A 21,033-nucleotide genomic window follows, 5' to 3' on the forward strand; every position below is an offset into this window, starting at 1 on the left:
CCATCCAGGCACCCCAATACTTATTTAAGTATTTCTTAAATTTCTCCCTTGTTCATCAATTTCCCATCTGCCCCTAAGCAGAGGTCTTCTTTATTCTCCATCTAGACCTTAGTAACAGCCTTCAAATGCCCCTCCTCCAAACTCCTTTGACCTACTTAGTTTTTGCACTATCTCTTAGGCTCTTTCTAAACCCGATGTCTGATCTTACCACTCTTCTGTTTAAAACCTTCCATGGCTTCCCAGTGCAAACAGGATAAAAAGCTGAACTTACTTTGCCTGGCACATTAAGGCCCTCTGAAATCTTTGAAAATATTTTTTTTTATTATTTAAAACTTAATTTTATTATTTATTATTTTTGACAGAGAAATAGAGAGAGAGTGTGTGTGTATGTGAGAGAAGGAGAGAGAGAGAGCATGAACTGGGGAGGGGCAGAGAGAGAGACACAGAATCTGAAGCAGGCTTCAGGCTCTGCATTGTCAGCACAGAGCCTGACGCAGGGCTTAAACTCACAAACCACAAGATCATGACCTGAGCCAAAGTCACATGCTTAACCAACTGAGCCACCCAGGCCCTCTGAAATCTTAATCTTCTAGCAGTATCTTGGGACATGCCCCCAATTTTTTCTCATGTTTCTGTGATACTGAACCAGTTATAGCTCCCTCCTACATTCCCAACCTTTGTGAAATAATTCAGTTAATTCCAATAGTTCTAAAATTACTAATTTATATATGGGGTCAAATTCAGGCTTTGTACCAATTACCTATGTGACCTTGTATAAGTAATTACTTGTCTGTACCTCAGTTTCCTCTGAGGGACAGGGATACTAATTTCTCCCACCTCCTAGGGTAGTTGTATGGATTAAACTAATTAATAAAGGAAAGAAATTAATACCTGATACAGAGAAGGTGGGTAATACATTTTATTATATTATTATATATAATTATACATTGTTATATTATATTATTACTATCTTATTATTATTTTTATTATCATATGTCTTCTTTTCTAGACTATAAAGAGATCAAGGAATATATCACCCTGTTGAGAACTTGGCAAGTAGTAAGAGCTCAAAAAAATGAACGTGAAATGAGCATCAAATACATTTTTTCATTATTTTACACACATTTAAAGAAATATAATTTAACTATTAATTTGCTAATTAGTACCCCTGAGAATCAGTGCATTTGGATGGTCTAAATAAAATGCTTCAGGAGATTATTCTTTTAAAAAGTGAAAGGAATAGCTTTATTTCATCTGAACAGCACTAAATATTAAACCCTGTGGCCAGCAGCACAATTTAGTCTGAACTGATTTGGTGAACTTCAAATACAGAGCTGGACGTGGAGAAGGTCAGCAAGCCCAGTGGGAAGGCTGCAAAAGCTGTTACCAGGATTTTCAGGTATTTTTCCCACAAGAGAGAAGTGTTTTCCATGTTTTCATGATTATCATTTTTTAAATTTAAGCCTGAATCTGACGGTACTATACTTTCCAACTGTAGGCTGCTTATCTCGAGACATCATCTTCACCAATAAGAATTTGGACATTCATAGAATAAACTTATTCACAAGATCAGAAGGCAAATCCCAACAACCTATCTCTCTGCACTTCTGCTCTATTCAGCTATAGTATGATCACAGCCTCAGGGCTTTCTTGGTGCTATGATCTTTGCTGAGAAGAAAAAGAAAGGGAAAAGAATCTGTAGGAGGCAGAGAGGTGCTTTTCAAATTTTTTTTTAACGTTTATTTATTTTTGAGACAGAGAGAGACAGAGTATGAACGGGGGAGGGCCAGAGAGAGAGGGAGACACAGAATCTGAAACAGGCTCCAGGCTCTGAGCTGTCAGCACAGAGCCCGACGCGGGGCTCGAACTCACAGACTGCAAGATCATGACCTGAGCTGAAGTCGGACGCTTAACTGACTGAGCCACCCAGGCGCCCCGAGAGGTGCTTTTCAAAGTGCATCACTTGTAAAGGGCAGGAAAGGGAACATGCTTCATAAATATTATACCAGGTACAAAAATGATCATGACCTAAGGTGGGCTGGGTTAGGAGGAAACCCTGGTAGAGGACTAAGAACCTTAAGCCCAGGGGCCACGTGTGCAAGAAGACGCATCGCACCATGTCCTGCCTCCCCACCTGTCCCGGAGAATCATTGCCACACTTCCTGACTGAATTATAGTATATGCTTTGGATGTGCAGGGGCAAAAACATATGGAGAAACTTAACCCTGACTGTGCTTCCTGGAATCTTTACTCTGTAAAGAGAGAGGTAACCAAAAAACGTGTTTAAGTCTGTGTTTGTGTGTGTAAATAAAACAACACAAGATGAATATATTTACCATAAGTAAAATAAAGATGGTAAGCTAAAGTCAGTCTGATTCTTTTTTTAGAATTAAAAATGCTTTTATTTTTCTTTTATTTTTTTTTTAAATTTTTTTTTTCAACTTTTTATTTATTTTTGGGACAGAGAGAGACAGAGCATGAACGGGGGAGGGGCAGAGAGAGAGGGAGACACAGAATCGGAAACAGGCTCCAGGCTCTGAGCCATCAGCCCAGAGCCTGACGCGGGGCTCGAACTCACGGACCGCGAGATCGTGACCTGGCTGAAGTCGGAGGCTTAACCGACTGCGCCACCCAGGCGCCCCATAAAAATGCTTTTATTTTTCGAATGGAGAGTAGTAGCAAGAAACCATCCAGCTGCTGCCAGTGCCTTTAATGGTTTCTCTGTTAAATACTCAGCTACCTAGGAAAGCACTCAAGACTGAGGATCATGAGAATTTTTAGAAAGGAAGGGAAATAGAGTGGAGGGATTGCTGAGCAAGCTGGCTACCAAGTGAGGTTGTGGAGACCTCAAGACCACAGAAATTTCAGAAAGGGAGGCAGAGGGGAGTTTGCCTACCTCCCAGTTCCACCTCGGGCTGTCCTGACCAGGGACAATGATACTTGCTTTACTGCTTTAACACAAACTTTAAAGCACAGACAGGATCTTGCCTGGTCAGATCTCTTTCAGGCAGCTTCTTTTTAATAGAACACAGTATGGGTGGAGCAGCCACTGCCACAGACAGCCGAACAATGTCCAAAGGGTGTAGTCTACTCAGGGCTGTTCCCTCTGTGCTTGTCTGGCAAATCCAGTCTGATTTTGATGTCTGAATGCCACTTTATTTTTTATGTTTTTAATTTGATAGAGAGGGTGAGGAAGAGAGGCAGAGGAAGAGAGAGAGAGAGAGAGAGAGAGAGAGAGAGAGAGAGAGAGAGGAGAGAATCTTAAGCAGGCTCCATGCTTAGTGCAGAGACCAATGGGGGGCTTGATCCCATGACCCTGGGATCATGACTTGAGCTGAAATCAAGAGTCAGGCGGTCAACCAACTGAGCCACCCAGGTGCCCCTGAATATCTTTTGACTTGGCTAATTCCTGGTGATACTTCTATATTTGTTAGCATCTTCAGTATTTATATATACACCTCAGAATCTATACATATTATATACAAAATGTTTGTATTCACAATTTTTCATTTTTAGAGAGAGAGAGAGAGAGAGAGACAGCATGTGTTCAAGAGCAGAGAAAGGGGCAGACAGAGAGGGAGAGAGAATACCAAGCAGGCTCCATGCATAGCACAGAGCCCAGTGCAAGGCTTGATACAACTTTATTTATTTATTTATTTTTATGTTTTTAATTTGAGAGAGACGGTGAGGAAGAGAGGCAGAGGAAAAGAAAGAGAGAGAGAGAGAGAGAGAATCAAGAATCAGATGCTCAACCAACTGAGCCACCCAGGTGCCCTTGTATTCACAATATTTAATAAGCATTCATTTTTGTGTCAAAAATATGATATATGGAAAGAAACAAGAGTTATATTTTAGAGTAGATAAAACAAGTTTGCCATGAAGAGGTAGCAAAATTAAGTGCAAAATAAATGCTCAGAGAAATGGGGTTAATGTGAAGTCCTATGTCTGATGACACAAAACATCCATTTTTCTTATCTGAGTTTGAAATTGTGTAATGATAAGATATTAATCAGTATTGTTTTCTTTCTGAAAAGAGCTATTTGAGAGAAAGAGAGAGAGAGAGGGAGAGAGGGAGATGCTAGTGACCACACATACCATAAAGATTTTAGCAAGTGAGGAATAACTGAATAAAACTTATCCTTTTTTTTAATAGACTATGTCTGAACAAAGTTAATGGTCACAAATTACTGATAAATTTTTCTGGATGCGTTTTTAAAGTCAGTCACAAAAGCTAAAAAAGGTCCAAGATTTTACACTCTGTCCTTGGAGGACCGATTTGTTATCACAAGGATAAATACTGTTAACATGGGTGGATATCTATAGGCAGCTGGGATAAAGTGCCCAGGCCATTAAAGACATAAAGCATCTGGGACACTATAACCAGAGGCTTTGGTGTCCTTTGCACAGATTTATGTTTGACATGCTATGTATAAAAGATATGATGGAAAATTTATTCTCCCCCCATCAAATTGTACTTGTTTCCATATAGGAGTCACCAAACGACACATTCTTTTTTGTATACCTTTGTCTGGGCATCCACATTTGCCCCTTGGTTTACGAGGACTTCAGCCACATTCACTCTGTCTTCTTGAGCAGCCAAATGGAGTGGGGTCAGGCCATTCTGCAAAAGATTCAAAGTACAGTCATTTTAGAGAAGGTAATATAGCACACATGGCATGTATGAGCAACAATTTATGAATTGTAGGAGACTAAGCCTTGAATTCTTAAATTAAAAAAAAAATTTTAAATGTTTGAGAGGAAGAGCATGAGTGGAGGAGGGGCAGAGGATTCAAGCAGGCCCTGAGCTGTCAGCACATAGCCCAATGTGGGGCCTGAACTCACGAACTGTGAGATCATGACTTGAACCGAAGTCGGATGCTCAACAGACTAAGCCACCCAGGTGCCCAAGCCTAGAATTCTTACGTTAAAAAAAATCTACAAAATATGTTTATTGGCACCGTGGCAACACTGTTATCTGCAGGCTTCATGAAAATTTCAAACATTCTCAGAAGTGGAGGGAATGGACTGAACCTTGTGGACTCACCACAGACTCTATGGTTTATCAAGGTTTTCCTACATTTGCTTCATCCAGCCCTACTTCCTGTTCATTCTTTTCTTTGTGGACGTATTTTAAGGCAAATCCCAGACATTATACCATTTTCCTACTACATACTCCAGTGTTCACTTGTTAAAACTAGAGGCTTTAAAAAAAAGATATAAAATGATATAATGTCTGGGATTTGCCTTAACATACTTCCACAAAGAAAACAATTTTTAAATGAATTAACAAAAATGTTTTGTTGTTGTTAATTTTAAATGAGTAAACAAAAGCAGAATCGGGTCTGTTAAAACAGAAAACAAACTGATGGTTGCCACAGGGAAGGGGGAGTGAGAGATTGTGCAAAATGGGTGAAGGGGAGTGGGAGACACAGGCTTCCAGTTATGAAATGAATAAGTCATGGGAATAAAAGGCACAGCATATGGAATACAGTGAATAATATTATAATAGTGTTGTGACAGGACAGAGATGGTAGCTAAACTTGTAGCGAGCACAGCATGATGTATAAACTTGTCAAACCACTAAGTTGTACATCTGAAACTAATGTGAGATTGTATGTCAACTATACTCAAAAATAAGTAAATAAATATTTACCAAAAAGACACCTAGAGAATTTTTTTGCAAAATTATGCAGGAATTTCAACACATGACCATTGGCACTAGCTTTATCAGAATTAAAAGAAAAGTTGGTTATAAAATTAAGTATTGACATATGATGATAATATTTTCTTCACCGAATATTAATACCCACAGCTGATAAATATGTTCTGTATGTTGTTTCTGGGTAGGAAAGATGGCCTCGAAATGCAAAATGAATGCTGTACCATGAGAATTTCCAGGTCATTTGAATGGTGTATGTGTTTAATGAGACTGAACATTTGAAACTGAGTCTACAACAGAATGTGCAGGCTACCTGGTTGTTCTAATGGCCAAGAAAAAATCACCAAGACTGTACACAAGTTTAAAAATCCTCTGTAGTTGTAAAGTGTCTTTTCATGAATAATATTTAGGAAAGAGTAACTTGGTGTGCTTGCAGATTGTTTTCTTTCCCCCAGTACGAGCATGGAGGTTAGTATCTGAGTCCTGGAGGCCTTCCTTCTCTTCCTCTAGCATCTGTGCAACGGGAGCCTCGGCCATGGCATTTGTCAGAGGAGAGGAGTGAATCAGGGACAACACCAGCGAGGGCACAGAGCCCTCTAGATGCCGTACATGACTTATTCAGGGGTTGCTGTCCCATCAAACAGATTATAGGATTCAGGAAGACTCACTTGCTCTCGGCTTTTTAACTATTTACAGAATTTGGGAGGAAGCCCACTCAAACTGAAAAGAGAGGAAATATGAAAAGGAGGACCAATGCACTCAGTTGAAGTCCAAGAAAAATAAGCTGGGGCCAAGACTGGCACCACCCAACACTGACATAATCTTAGAACAATGTTCCATGTTCTACTTTATTTATTTATTTATTTATTTATTTATTTATTATTTTTAATTCCAGTTAGTACACAGTGTTCTATAAGTTTCATGTATACAATATAGTGATTCAACACTTCCATACATCAGCCAGTGCTTATCACAACAAGTGCCCTCCTTAATCCCTGTTTCACCCATACCCCCACCCCCTCCATGTTCTACTTTAGAGGAAACAAATATTTTCAGCCATAGTATTTTGTAGAGGTTACCTATTCTAAGTTTGAGACTTTTTAAGACTTTTGAAGATACTTTACTGAGTGTTTCTCAGCAAAGTTTGGGAAAGGTACTGTGGCATGGGCCTTACTTTCTCGTGTTCCCCCGTGTTCATGCTGCCTCATGGGTTACCCACTCTGCCTGTACCATGGAGTCACTCACAGCCTTCCTGGACTTCACTGTCTGTCCTTGTCTCACAAAGGGCCTCATTGTTACATTTATGTGCACACCTTCTATGTGCTCACCTCTATTAAGAGCATCATAATCCTGCATTTAAATTCTGTTTCCTTGGGGCACCTGGGTGGCTCAGTTGGTTAAGCGTCTGACTTCAGCTCAGGTCACGATCTCACGGTCCGTGCGTTCGAGCCCTGCGTCCGGCTCTGGGCTGATACCTCGGAGCCTGAAGCCTGCTTCCGGTTCTGTGTCTCCCTCTCTCTCTGCCCCTCCCCCGTTCATGCTCTCTCTCTCTCTCTCTCTCTCTCTGTCTCAAAAATAAATAAACGTTAAAAAAAAATTAAAAAAAAAAATAAATTCTGTTTCCTTGTCTGTCTTCCTCAAACCACTGTGACCTTGTTGAGGCAAATACTGTATCCTTAATCTTTTTATAACCAGTGTCTAGCGTCTAGCACTGAATCATCCACTAGATGATTAAATCAGAAGATAAAAAGCAAACATCTTTAGATAAAATATGCTAAAAAGAAACTTATTTTTATGTTCATGATTTTCATTTAAAAGATTTTATTTTGTTATTTTTTTTTAAGTTTATTTATTTAATTTTGAGAGAGAGGGAGAGCATGCACAAGCGGGGGAGGGTCAGAGAGAACAAATGAGACACAGGATCCAAAGCAGGCTCCAAGCTCTGAGCTGTCAGCACAGAGCCTGATGCAGGGCTCGAATCCATGAACCGTGAGATCCAAGTCGGACACCTAACTGACTGAGCCACCCAGATACCCCATCATTAAAAAGATTTTTAAATAATAATGTGGTGGTTACAACAGTCCCATTTGAATTCAGAGGTTACCTGTTAATCTTTTATAAGGTTTCAACCATTGCTTATTTTAAAAAGTGGCGGTTATTTGGAACAAGAGAACACCACTAACTCAGAATATCAACAGCCCTGCTTAATATTCTATTAGTGGTACAAAGGAATAGAGCTACTTGTGGTCTACAAAATCCATGTGGGAAAGCAGGAACATCAAAAGCGAAACTGAAATCAAACACTAGCTAACTTCACTAGTAGCTAGTCATGGTCTCTTTTCCTTGAAGCTACTGGGAACCACTGATTACTAGTCAGAAAAGAAATAAGTGAAAGCAATAAACTATTTAGTTCAACATCAATTTTCACAAAAGCTAAATCTTTCTTTTTAATATCTATTTTTTAACAAGGAAATAAAATCTAGTGTTAAGTGGGGAGGTAGGACAGGGAGGGAGAGACAATAAATGATGTTTAAAATTGGCAGTTTAGGAAAAACTGACAGAAAATGGTCAGAGTTTCCTTATGGAATAACATGTTCTGCTCATTTTCTGTTTTCACATCAGGGCTTACTTCACACTTTATATGGAACATGGCAACTGAGAAAGGAAGCAAAGATTTACAAATGCCTTCATATTAGATCATTCCTTGGTACTGTGAAGTTCTTGAAAGTTCCTTAACTTTAATGTGCTCATGGGAAGCCAACTGATCTGCTTTTCAAAATTTCTCTGGAAGTATCTCTGCTCATGTAGGGTTTTTTCCCTGGAGGATGGCGGACAATTTTGGTCCTCAGAATTTCCTTGCTAATTTCCAGTCTATCAAAGCAAACACTGGGAACTTCTGAAGTATTTTCAGCCTAAAAAATGTCTGTGATTTTAAGGCAAATGCAAGGCTGGATATGTATTGCAACTAGTTGATTGGAGGATTTTATTTATTTCTTTATTTGTTTGACTGGAGGATTTTAAAGAAAAAGAAGTCACAGTATACTTTGGTATCAAATCTCCTGAAAACATTCACCTATTAACCAGTTGTTAAGGTCTATATTGCCTTTGAGAGAATTAGTGAGATACAGTATTCTGGGCCCTTCAAATAGACTCTAATGGATGCCAGAATGTACTTCAATTTGAGAAGACCAGGTCTTCTACCTTGTCTTTAAGACAAGTTGAATTTTGCAGCAAATTATCGTAAGCTTGGTCTCTATCTGAACGCTTGAAATTCAAAAACCATCCTGTTTATAATGGCTGTTTGAAATTGCTCTGTGATTCCTATTAATACAGAGACATGCACAGATAAAAGGTATGTTTAAAATAAAAGATAAGAGAGGAGGGAAGATGGCGGCGTAGGGGACTCTGGGCTCACCGCGCGTCCTGCTGATCACTTAGATTCCACCTACACCTGCCTAAATAACCCAGAAAACCACCAGAGGATTAGCAGAACGGAGTCGCCGGAGCCAAGCGCAGACGAGAGGCCCACGGAAGAGGGTAGGAAGGGTGGCGAGGCGGTGCGCGCTCCACGGACTGGCGGGAAGGAGCCCGGGCGGAGGGGCGGCTCGCCGGCCAAGCAGAGCCCCCGAGTCTGGCTGGCAAAAGCAGAGGGGCCTGACGGACTGTGTTCCGACAGCAAGCGCGACTTAGCGTCTGGGAGGTCATAAGTTAACAGCTCTGCTCGGAAAGCGGGAAGGCTGGAGGACAAAGGGAGGGAGAGCTGCTGAGCCCCCGGAGGACAGAGCTCAGTTTGGTGGGGAACAAAGGTGCTCGCCAGCGCCATCTCCCCCGCCCATCCCCCAGCCAAAATCCCAAAGGGAACCAGTTCCTGCCAGGGAACTTGCTCGCTGTGCGCAAACACCCAACTCTGTGTTTCTGTGGAGCCAAACCTCCGGCAGCGGATCTGACTCCCTCTCGCTGCCACAGGGCCCCTCCTGAAATGGATCACCTAAGGAGAAGCGAGCTAAGCCTGCCCCTCCTGCCCCTGTGCACCTTGCCTACCCACCCCAGCTAAGACGCCAGATCCCCAGCATCACAAGCCTGGCAGTGTGCAAGTAGCCCAGACAGGCCATGCCACCCCACAGTGAATCCCACCCCTAGGAGAGGGGAAGAGAAGGCACACACCAGTCTGACTGTGGCCCCAGCGGTGGGCTGGGGGCAGACATCAGGTCTGACTGCGGCTCCGCCCACCAACTCCAGTTATACACCACAGCACAGGGGAAGTGCCCTGCAGGTCCTCACCACGCCAGGGACTATCCAAAATGACCAAGTGGAAGAATTCCCCTCAGAAGAATCTCCAGGAAATAACAACAGCTAATGAGCTGATCAAAAAGGATTTAAATAATATAACAGAAAGTGAATTTAGAATAATAGTCATAAAATTAATCGCTGGGCTTGAAAACAGTATAGCTGACAGCAGAGAATCTCCTGCTACAGAGATCAAGGGACTAAGGAACAGTCACGAGGAGCTGAAAAACGCTTTAAATGAAATGTAAAACAAAATGGAAACCACCACGGCTCAGATTGAAGAGGCAGAGGAGAGAATAGGTGAACTAGAAGATAAAATTATGGGAAAAGAGGAAGCTGAGAAAAAGAGAGATAAAAAAAATCCAGGTGTATGAGGGGAAAATTAGAGAACTAAGTGATACACTAAAAAGAAATAATATACGCATAATTGGTATCCCAGAGGAGGAAGAGAGAGGGAAAGGTGCTGAAGGGGTACTTGAAGAAATAATAGCTGAGAACTTCCCTGAACTGGGGAAGGAAAAAGGTATTGAAATCCAAGAGGCACAGAGAACTCCCTTCAGACGTAACTTGAATCGATCTTCTGCACGACATATCATAGTGAAACTGGCAAAATACAAGGATAAAGAGAAAATTCTGAAAGCAGCAAGGGGTAAACGTGCCCTCACATATAAAGGGAGACCTATAAGACTCGTGACTGATCTCTCTTTTGAAACTTGGCAGGCCAGAAAGAATTGGCACGAGATTTTCAGTGTGCTACACAGAAAAAAATATGCAGCCGAGAATCCTTTATCCAGCAAGTCTGTCATTTAGAATAGAAGGAGAGATAAAGGTCTTCCCAAACAAACAAACACTGAAGGAATTTATCACCACTAAACCAGCCCTACAAGAGATCCTAAGGGGGACCCTGTGAGACAAAGTACCAGAGACATCACTACAAGCATAAAACATACAGACATCACAATGACTCTAAACCCATATCTTTCTATAATAATACTGAATGTAAATGGATTAAATGCGCCAACCAAAAGACATAGGGTATCAGAATGGATAAAAAAACAAGACCCATCTATTTGCTGTCTACAAGAGACTCATTTTAGACCTGAGGACACCTTTAGATTGAGAGTGAGGGGATGGAGAACTATTTATCATGCTACTGGAAGCCAAAAGAAAGCTGGAGTAGCCATACTTATATCAGACAAACTAGACTTTAAATTAAAGGCTGTAACAAGAGATGAAGAAGGACATTATATAATAGTGACAGGGTCTATCCATCAGGAAGAGCTAACAATTATAAATGTCTATGCGCCAAATACCGGAGCCCCCAAATATATAAAACAATTACTCATAAACATAAGCAACCTTATTGATAAGAATGTGGTCATTGCAGGGGACTTTAACACCCCACTTACAGAAATGGATAGATCATCTAGACACACGGTCATTAAAGAAACAAGGGCCCTGAATGAGACATTGGATCAGATGGACTTGACAGATATATTTAGAACTCTGCATCCCAAAGCAACAGAATATACTTTCTTCTCGAGTGCACATGGAACATTCTCCAAGATAGATCATATACTGGGTCACAAAACAGCCCTTCATAAGTTTACAAGAATTGAAATTATACCATGCATACTTTCAGACCACAATGCTATGAAGCTTGAAATCAACCACAGGAAAAAGTCTGGAAAACCTCCAAAAGCATGGAGGTTAAAGAACACCCTACTAACGAATGAGTGGGTCAATCAGGCAATTAGAGAAGAAATTAAACAATATATGGAAACAAATGAAAATGAAAATACAACAATCCAAACGCTTTGGGACGCAGTGAAGGCAGTCCTGAGAGGAAAATACATTGCAATCCAGGCCTATCTCAAGAAATAAGAAAAATCCCCAATACAAAATCTAACAGCACACCTAAAGGAAATAGAAACAGAACAGCAAAGGCAGCCTAAACCCAGCAGAAGGAGAAATAATAAAGATCAGAGCAGAAATAAACAATATAGAATCTAAAAAAACTGTAGAGCAGATCAACGAAACCAAGAGTTGGTTTTTTGAAAAAATAAACAAAATTAACAAACCTCTAGCCAGGCTTCTCAAAAAGAAAAGGGAGATGACCCAAATAGATAAAATCATGAATGAAAATGGAATTATTGGGGCGCCTGGGTGGCGCAGTCGGTTGGGCGTCCGACTTCAGCCAGGTCACGATCGCGCGGTCCGTGAGTTCGAGCCCCGCGTCAGGCTCTGGCCTGATGGCTCAGAGCCTGGAGCCTGTTTCCGATTCTGTGTCTCCCTCTCTCTCTGCCCCTCCCCCGTTCATGCTCTGTCTCTCTTTGTCCCAAAAATAAATAAATGTTGAAAAAAAAAAAAAAAGAAAATGGAATTATTACAACCAATCCCTCAGAGATACAAACAATTATCAAGGAATACTATGAAAAATTATATGCCAACAAATTGGACAACCTGGAAGAAATGGACAAATTCCTGAACGCCCACACTCTTCCAAAACTCAATCAGGAGGAAATAGAAAGCTTGAACAGACCCATCACCAGCGAAGAAATTGAATCGGTTATCAAAAATCTCCCAACAAATAAGAGTCCAGGACCAGATGGCTTCCCAGGGGAGTTCTACCAGACGTTTAAAGCAGAGATAATACCTATCCTTCTCAAGCTATTCCAAGAAATAGAAAGGGAAGGAAAACTTCCTGACTCATTCTATGAAGACAGTATTACTTTGATTCCTAAACCAGACAGAGACCCAGTAAAAAAAGAGAACTACAGGCCAATATCCCTGATGAATATGGATGCAAAAATTCTCAATAAGATACTAGCAAATCGAATTCAACGGCATATAAAAAGAATTATTCACCATGATCAAGTGGGATTCATTCCTGGGATGCAGGGCTGGTTCAACATTCGCAAATCAATCAACGTGATATATCACATTAACAAAAAAAAAGAGAAGAACCATATGATCCTGTCAATCGATGCAGAAAAGGCCTTTGACAAAATCCAGCACCCTTTCTTAATAAAAACCCTTGAGAAAGTTGGGATAGAAGGAACATACTTACACATCATAAAAGCCATTTATGAAAAGCCCACAGCTAACATCATCCTCAACGGGGAAAAACTGAGAGCTTTTTCCCTGAGATCAGGAACACGACAGGGATACCCACTCTCACCGCTGTTGTTTAACATAGTGCTGGAAGTTCTAGCATCAGCAATCAGACAACAACAGGAAATCAAAGGCATCAAAATTGGCAAAGATGAAGTCAAGCTTTCGCTTTTTGCAGATGACATGATATTATACATGGAAAATCCGATAGACTCCACCAAAAGTCTGCTAGAACTGATCCATGAATTCAGCAAAGTTGCAGGATACAAAATCAATGTACAGAAATCAGTTGCATTCTTATACACTAACAATGAAGCAACAGAAAGACAAAGAAACTGATCCCATTCACAATTGCACCAAGAAGCATAAAATACCTAGGAATAAATCTAACCAAAGATGTAAAGGATCTGTATGCTGAAAACTATAGAAAGCTTATGAAGGAAATTGAAGAAGATTTAAAGAAATGGAAAGACATTCCCTGCTCATGGATTGGAAGAATAAATATTGTCAAAATGTCAATACTACCCAAAGCTATCTACACATTCAATGCAATCCCAATCAAAATTGCACTAACATTCTTCTCGAAACTAGAACAAGCAATCCTAAAATTAATATGGAACCACAAAAGGCCCCGAATAGCCAAAGGAATTTTGAAGAAGAAGACCAAAGCAGGAGGCATCACAATCCCAGACTTTAGCCTCTACTACAAAGCTGTCATCATCAAGACAGCATGGTATTGGCACAAAAACAGACACATAGACCCATGGAATAGAATAGAAACCCAGAACTAGACCCACAAACGTATGGCCAACTCATCTTTGACAAAGCAGGAAAGAACATCCAATGGAAAAAAGACCGCCTCTTTAACAAATGGTGCTGGGAGAACTGGACAGCAACATGCAGAAGGTTGAAAATAGACCACTTTCTCACACCATTCACAAAAATAAACTCAAAATGGATCAAGGACCTGAATGTGAGACAGGAAACCATCAAAACCTTAGAGGAGAAAGCAGGAAAAGACCTCTCTGACCTCAGCCATAGCAATCTCTTACTCGACACATCCCCAAAGGCAAGGGAATTAAAAGCAAAAGTGAATTACTGGGACCTTATGAAGATCAAAAGCTTCTGCACAGCAAAGGAAACAACCAACAAAACTAAAAGGCAACCAACGGAATGGGAAAAGATATTTGCAAATGACATATCGGACAAAGGGCTAGTATCCAAAATCTATAAAGAGCTCACCAAACTCCACACCCGAAAAGCAAATAACCCAGCGAAGAAATGGGCAGAAAACATGAATAGACATTTCTCTAAAGAAGACATCCAGATGGCCAACAGGCACATGAAAAGATGCTCAACGTCACTCCTGATCAGGGAAATACAAATCAAAACCACACTCAGGTATCACCTCACGCCAGTCAGAGTGGCCAAAATGAACAAATCAGGAGACTACAGATGCTGGCGAGGATGTGGAGAAACGGGAACCCTCTTGCACTGTTGGTGGGAATGAAAATTGGTGCAGCCGCTCTGGAAAGCAGTGTGGAGGTTCCTCAGAAAATTAAAAATAGACCTACCCTATGACCCAGCAATAGCACTGCTAGGAATTTATCCAAGGGATACAGGAGTACTGATGCATAGGGGCACTTGTACCCCAATGTTCATAGCAGCCATCTCAACAATAGCCAAATTATGGAAAGAGCCTAAATGTCCATCAACTGATGAATGGATAAAGAAATTGTGGTTTATATACACAATGGAATACTACGTGGCAATGAGAAAAAATGAAATATGGCCTTTTGTAGCAACGTGGATGGAACTGGAGAGTGTGATGCTAAGTGAAATAAGCCATACAGAGAAAGACAGATACCATATGGTTTCAGTCTTATGTGGATCCTGAGAAACTTAACAGGAACCCATGGGGGAGGGGAAGGAAAAAAAAAAAAAAAGAGGTTAGAGTGGGAGAGAGCCAAAGCATAAGAGACTGTTGAGAACTGAGAACAAACTGAGGGTTGATGGGGGGTGGGAGGGAGGAGAGGGTGGGTGATGGGTATTGAGGAGGGCACCTTTTGGGATGAGCACTGGGTGTTGTATGGAAACCAATTTGACAATAAATTTCATATATAAAAATAAATAGGGGCACCTGGGTGGCGCAGTCGGTTAAACGTCCCACTTCAGCCAGGTCTCGATCTCACGGTCTGTGAGTTCGAGCCCCGAGTCAGGCTCTGGGCTGATGGCTCAGAGCCTGGAGCCTGTTTCCGATTCTGTGTCTCCCTCTCTCTCTGCCCCTCCCCCGTTCATGCTCTGTCTCTCTCTGTCCCAAAAATAAATAAACGTTGAAAAAAAAATTTAAATAAATAAATAAATAAATAAATAAATAAATAAAATAAAAGATAAGAGAAAATCAAATTGTCACACCAGAAAAATATGAAAAATATTTTGTTCTATAATAATCACAAAATATTTTCAAGATATTAAAACTGAAATAAAAAATATTTCCCTGTTCTCTTATGTATGTCTTTTGGTCTATAGAATTTGTTAAATTACAACCTTGGGAATTCAGGTTAGTGCAGAATAACATTTTCCCTAAATTATAAGAAGTCCACAATTAAGACAACTCTTATTTTCTTCCTTAAGGAGAAGGTGCTGAATGTTACCTCAGTTAATCTTTATGACATTTCTGTGAAGTAAATATTGTTGTCTTCATTTACTAGAGGGCAAAATTGAGGCTCATCAGGTCATATAGCTTGTTCAATCAATCACACATCAAGGAAGAGTCAGGCTTAGGATTCACACCCAGGGGATTCAAAACCTCCATGATTCCAAAATACAGTCCACGTATATGAAAAACAAATAAAATTACTTGTCATTTGTCCCCATAAAACTATTGCTGTTTTGAAACTCCACTCCAAAATCTGAGCTATGGCCATGCCATCACCAACTGGTAGAGAAAAAGCCAGGGAGTTTGGATTGTCAAGAACTTGGGGCACTGTAGCAGGCTTTTTTGTTATATGAAGGGAAGACTTAGAAACATCTGTTCTGTGCTTTGAGCAGACCTCAGACTTAAGGTATTAATAAATAGTTTAGCAAACCCAAATTCTCTGATACATGCAATGAGAGGTCTAACTTCATTAACATGTCTCTGGCCAATTGTGGGCTAGACTTTGCTTCATAAAATTCTTCACTAATAATGGGGCTGCCAAATATGAGGACAGGAATTTGAAAAAACTAGGGAACAGAGACTTCACATGTTCCTTGAAACTGCCAATTTACATAGAAAGACTAACAACCTTTCCAACCTATTGAATAAAATAGCTACTCTAAACTTCTGTTATTAAAATGGACTCCATGAAGGCAGCACTCTTTCTAATATTTATTTTTTTAAGTAGGACTTAAAACTGGGAGAGGCAATGAGTAGGTACCCCCAAAATATTTGCAGACAAAATCAACAGGCTACAATTTACAACTTACTATTTTGCTAAGTTCTGGCAAGGTAATGTGGTACTTTGAATTAGCATCATACCAAAACTTCATATTATTAAGAAAAACTTTGTGGACTTCATTTTTATAACTATATGTTATTCAATTGTATGACTTGACAAGTATTGATTTACCATTCTCTTACTGTTTAAACATTTTTTCTCAAAGTCTTTACTATAATAAACAATATTCTGGTAAACATCTTTGTGCAACGTTACACTTTATATATTCTATTTGACCTGGATTCTTCATGCTTCTTAGTGCATGCTTCTTGGTGACCTCTCTGAGAGGTAAGGGTTCGTTATACGCTTTGCAGAGAAAAAGAAAGGTTACCTTATTGCTCAGGTTCACATTAGCATTTCTGCTGAGGAGCAGGGACACCATGTCCACATGTCCTTCCTGAGCTGCAAGGTGGACAGAAGCAATTCCTTGCCGGGTAACTGCATTTGCATCAGCACCATATTCCAGCAGAGTTGTCGCTATGTCCATCTGGTTCTTTTTGGCAGCGATGTGCAGTGGCGTATAACCATTCTGTCAACACGAATCACTTGGTCACATGCCCAGTAACAAGATAAAAATGTGTGCAGTGCACTTTCAAATAGTATGCTTCCCTTTCTAGTGATTTTCTTCGACGGTTTAAAAATTCATAATCACATAAGCAAACTGATAAATCAAGCTGTGCCATTAATGTACTGCCCTAATGTCTCCCGCATCCCTAAATTGGGAAAACATACTACAGACAGTTTAATGCAGAGTACCACCAGTTTTGCAAAAGGAATATAGGGTCCTCTCTTGCAGGCAGTTAATGTTAGTAGGTGCTCAATAATTACTTGCTTTATTTAAATTGCCAATGTGAGGAAACACAACTAGGAAACAACAAACAATGTGGTACCATGGACATGTTCAGAGCCATTATTCCACTTTTCATTCAATAATAGCTATTCAGAGCCATGACTCTACCTTTAAAATATCTTTAATAGTCACTTGTTGCTAACAAGTTGAAAAATTTACTGTTCATGGTAGTCAAGATGCTATAATCTACCCTCACAGCCCCTTTGATTGCCTCTTCTATGAAACTCTAGTTTCTACGTTATGCTTCAGCTGAACTGGTTTCCCACATAAGATACAGCTCATGTTTCTATTTTGCCTCATTCTATCAAGAATGTTCTTCTCCACTATGTCTTTGGGGTCAGCATCTATCAGCTGAAGATTCAGCTCAAGGGTTATACTCTCATGAAGGGTTTCATTTCCTCCTTCCCCACCTACACCCACCCCCAACCTAACTGACTCCAATCAAAGTCCTGGAGATAATGGCACTCTTTCCTTTGAATACCTGTTTCCTCCTACTAAAATACAAATTTGTTGAGGGCAGGTATTGTGTCGTATTTGTCTTTGTATCTCTACTAGTGCCTCACAGTGACTGGTGAATCCTCAGAATTTGAGTCAAGCTTACTACCACTTTCAGGACATTCTGGGATCCTTGTCTTGACTGACCTCTGATGACCAGAGGTTCAAGCAACTTAAATTCCTCTGGCAAACTGGCAATTAACTGTGCTTCAGGGTTGTTCATAGTCTTCCGCCCTGAGAAAGAAAGGTCCCCTGCACTAGGGGACCTTGTCCAGCCTTAATGTCATTTAAGAGAAATGCAAGATTATATTTTCACTTGGGCATGAATCCACCTATATAAGATATGCCAATGAAAAATGAGAATGATTTTTTATAGAAAAGAAGATTTAGAGGAAAAAAAATGGAATTCATGGATTCACATTTGGCAAAATGATCCAAATCTAGACAACTATCAGTCACAATCTTTCCAGGCCATATGGATGGGTAGGAAACAACACAGAGGACAGTGGGGGCTGCCGCACCACTGATCCGGCCAGCCTACTGCAATTACCCTCATATTTTAAGTCATTAGCATGTCCTAGTAGGATAATGTTTCTCACTTGAGAAACACCCTTTCTGTAATCAATTGTAGAGGATTTAAGCAAGTGGAAATGCTGCTTCCAGACTCTTCTGAAACCAGCCTCTGCCAAACGGGATGGGCCAGGGTAGAAGATTTTATATCCTTATTTTTAGTTTTGACCTTTTGCCATCTGGAAACCCTAGCTGACCTGGGAAACATTTGTCCCTCTGTACAGACACACCCTAAAGGGATTGCCTTCAGAGCCAAATGTAGAGCTTTGGACTGAGCCCAACTTTACAGCGAATGACAGGAGGGGGTGGTCTGTTTCGTTACCATCCCCACCCCTGCATAAAAGCCAAAATTCACAAAATCAGTGCTAAAATAGGTCATCTGATTAGTCAAATATGTCTAGCACTGGCTAGTCAGAGTGGTAACAGCAACACAGCCTGAGTTTAGCTTCTTGTCATGCATCTTATTTCTTTTTGCTTTTGCTACGGACATAACCTTCGCGTTAGTTACTTGTCAACCACCGAAGGCAGGTCAGTGTCCTTTAACAGGTGACAATCCTCTGGATTATTTCTTATTCCACCCAAAAATCCTAGGTCCTAAAGAACACTAAAAAGAGAAACTCTGGCATCTCTGAAATGCATGCTGACTTTAGACAAGTTACTCATGATTACTGAGGGCTTTACTCTGAGCTCCTTACCTGAGCTACAAAGGAAAGAATAAAGCAAGGGAAAAACAATTCATGGCATTTATTTTAGAATGGAAGTTCATCTCAGAAAGACTTAAAAATATTTCAAATAATAAACAAAAAGGTTCATCTTGAGACCTATCAGAAGTTCTCTAATCTTTCTAAATGCTTCTTAATTTCTGGAAAGTAAAATGATTCTCACCTATCACACTAAAGGGAAAGATGCATTTATCAGAAGAGAAATAAAATAGTGACAGATTCGGCTACAGAATAATCTTAAATATTTTTTTCCTCTTGATGTGGAGAACAAAATGCTTGCAGTGTGTGCTTTTGTAATTCAAGATGAAAACAAAAGGAAATGCAATTTTAAGTTAACAAAAGTAATAGATGTATATCATACTTTATATTTTTTTCCAAGAATCTCTACTGTTCCATACCAGTAGATATATTGTACATTTTATGGAAGAGAAATCTGATAATAAGTTAAGACTCACTATCTGTTTTCCACGATGAGTGTCCAGGTTATGCCTGATTTCATGCCAATACCGCTTCTAGCATAGAGTCCTGCCTCGGGAAATAGATCTGGTGAAAATGGATCACAGAAGCCCATCTACTTTTTCGGCACCTTCCCTCCTCCCCCATTACAAAATCGCATCAGGTTCCTAGGGCATGTATGAGTAAGAAAATATGTTGGCAATTCTATGAAACAGAAGAAAAGGCAAGAGAGCATCACCTACCCTAAGAACCCAGCATGTGAACTGAGAAAGAGTTCACACTGAAGTCAACTGCTGTTATAGTCATATGTTCAAATTGTGCCTTTTTGAGCCTTTGTCCCTCATTTTTCACCACAGCCAGAATTTGGAAATGCTAAACCTTCCTTTACTCCAGGGAGTATTTGCCTACTCTTTATCCCTTCTCCCTCCTTCTTTAATAAAAGAGCCTTGGCATTGTGTCCAGCTGAAAAACTACACTTCCTAGCTTCCCTTGCAGAAAGAAGTGGCCAATGACATGTAAGGAGAAATGGCTGGGTGGAGTTTCTGGGAATGCCCTATTGTCTTTCTTTCCTGCTTGAAAAGAGGAACGGGCAGCCTGGGCAAAAACAGTCTCTGAAAGGAAAGGAAGAAAAAAAAATCACAGGGAGCTTTTCTTAATGTTCTGGAAACACTGGACCAACATCAACAACTGCCTACCTCCAGACTGTTTATAAATGAGAAAAAATAGAGCCTCATCAGTTTAAACAATAGTAGCTAGGTTTCTTGCCTAGCAGATAAAGCCCATCCTTAACTGAAGGAACAGACTTTGCTTGGGATCAAAGTCTAGAAAAAGTTCCTGACCAGGATCAGTGCCTCAGACAGTGGGAATGATCAGCCATGTAGCAGCGATGGTATTACTGAAGCTCTTATGGAGGCAATTGTGCTGTGGCAGCAAGAAGTAACGTCTCCTTAGCAAAGCCAGTGTTGGAGTGGCTATAAAAGCTACTCCAAAGGCTAAGTGCTGTTAGAACTCTTTTCAACTCTTTGTTGTGAAGGATGTTTTACAGACATGGAAACATGAAGTCTTGTTTGACAAATATGAAGCTGGAAATCAACTGCAAATATACCTACTACAGACCGATTTAAGGGTTATTTATGGATTGAAAGAAGGAATGGATGGACGGAAGCGTGGCTTGCACTCATTTTGCTTCACGTAACTACTTTATGACTCTTGTCAATTCTAAACAGCTTGGTACTAGTTGTGTCAAAATTCTTACTCTCATGTGAGGAATGAACAATTTTCCTATTAATTATCTTACTCTTCTGTGAGGAATGAATAATTTCCTTATTAATTATTTTCCTACCAAGAACCTGGAGTTATTATAATATAATAAAAGTGGCCCAGGCCCAAAAGGATATTAAA

At 40.2% G+C, this 21,033-nt stretch overlaps 1 protein-coding gene across 17 annotated transcripts in view; it reads right to left on the minus strand.

The window, feature by feature from the left end:
- The window catches only part of ANK3 (ankyrin 3), a 344,583-nt gene that overhangs the window by 135,048 nt on the left and 188,502 nt on the right, over window positions 1-21,033 (minus strand). For all 17 annotated transcript variants that reach the window (XM_040485091.1, XM_040485092.1, XM_040485096.1 and 14 more), the window contains 2 exons: window positions 16,871-17,068; window positions 4,523-4,621 (listed from right to left, as the gene is read on the minus strand). In XM_040485091.1, coding sequence (XP_040341025.1) covers window positions 4,523-4,621; window positions 16,871-17,068 — 297 coding nt within the window. The remainder of the gene's footprint in view (window positions 1-4,522; window positions 4,622-16,870; window positions 17,069-21,033) is intronic.

This window comes from Herpailurus yagouaroundi, unplaced genomic scaffold (assembly GCF_014898765.1).
Source record: "Herpailurus yagouaroundi ecotype Mexico unplaced genomic scaffold, PumYag 163, whole genome shotgun sequence".
Taxonomy (NCBI): Eukaryota; Metazoa; Chordata; class Mammalia; order Carnivora; family Felidae; genus Herpailurus; species Herpailurus yagouaroundi.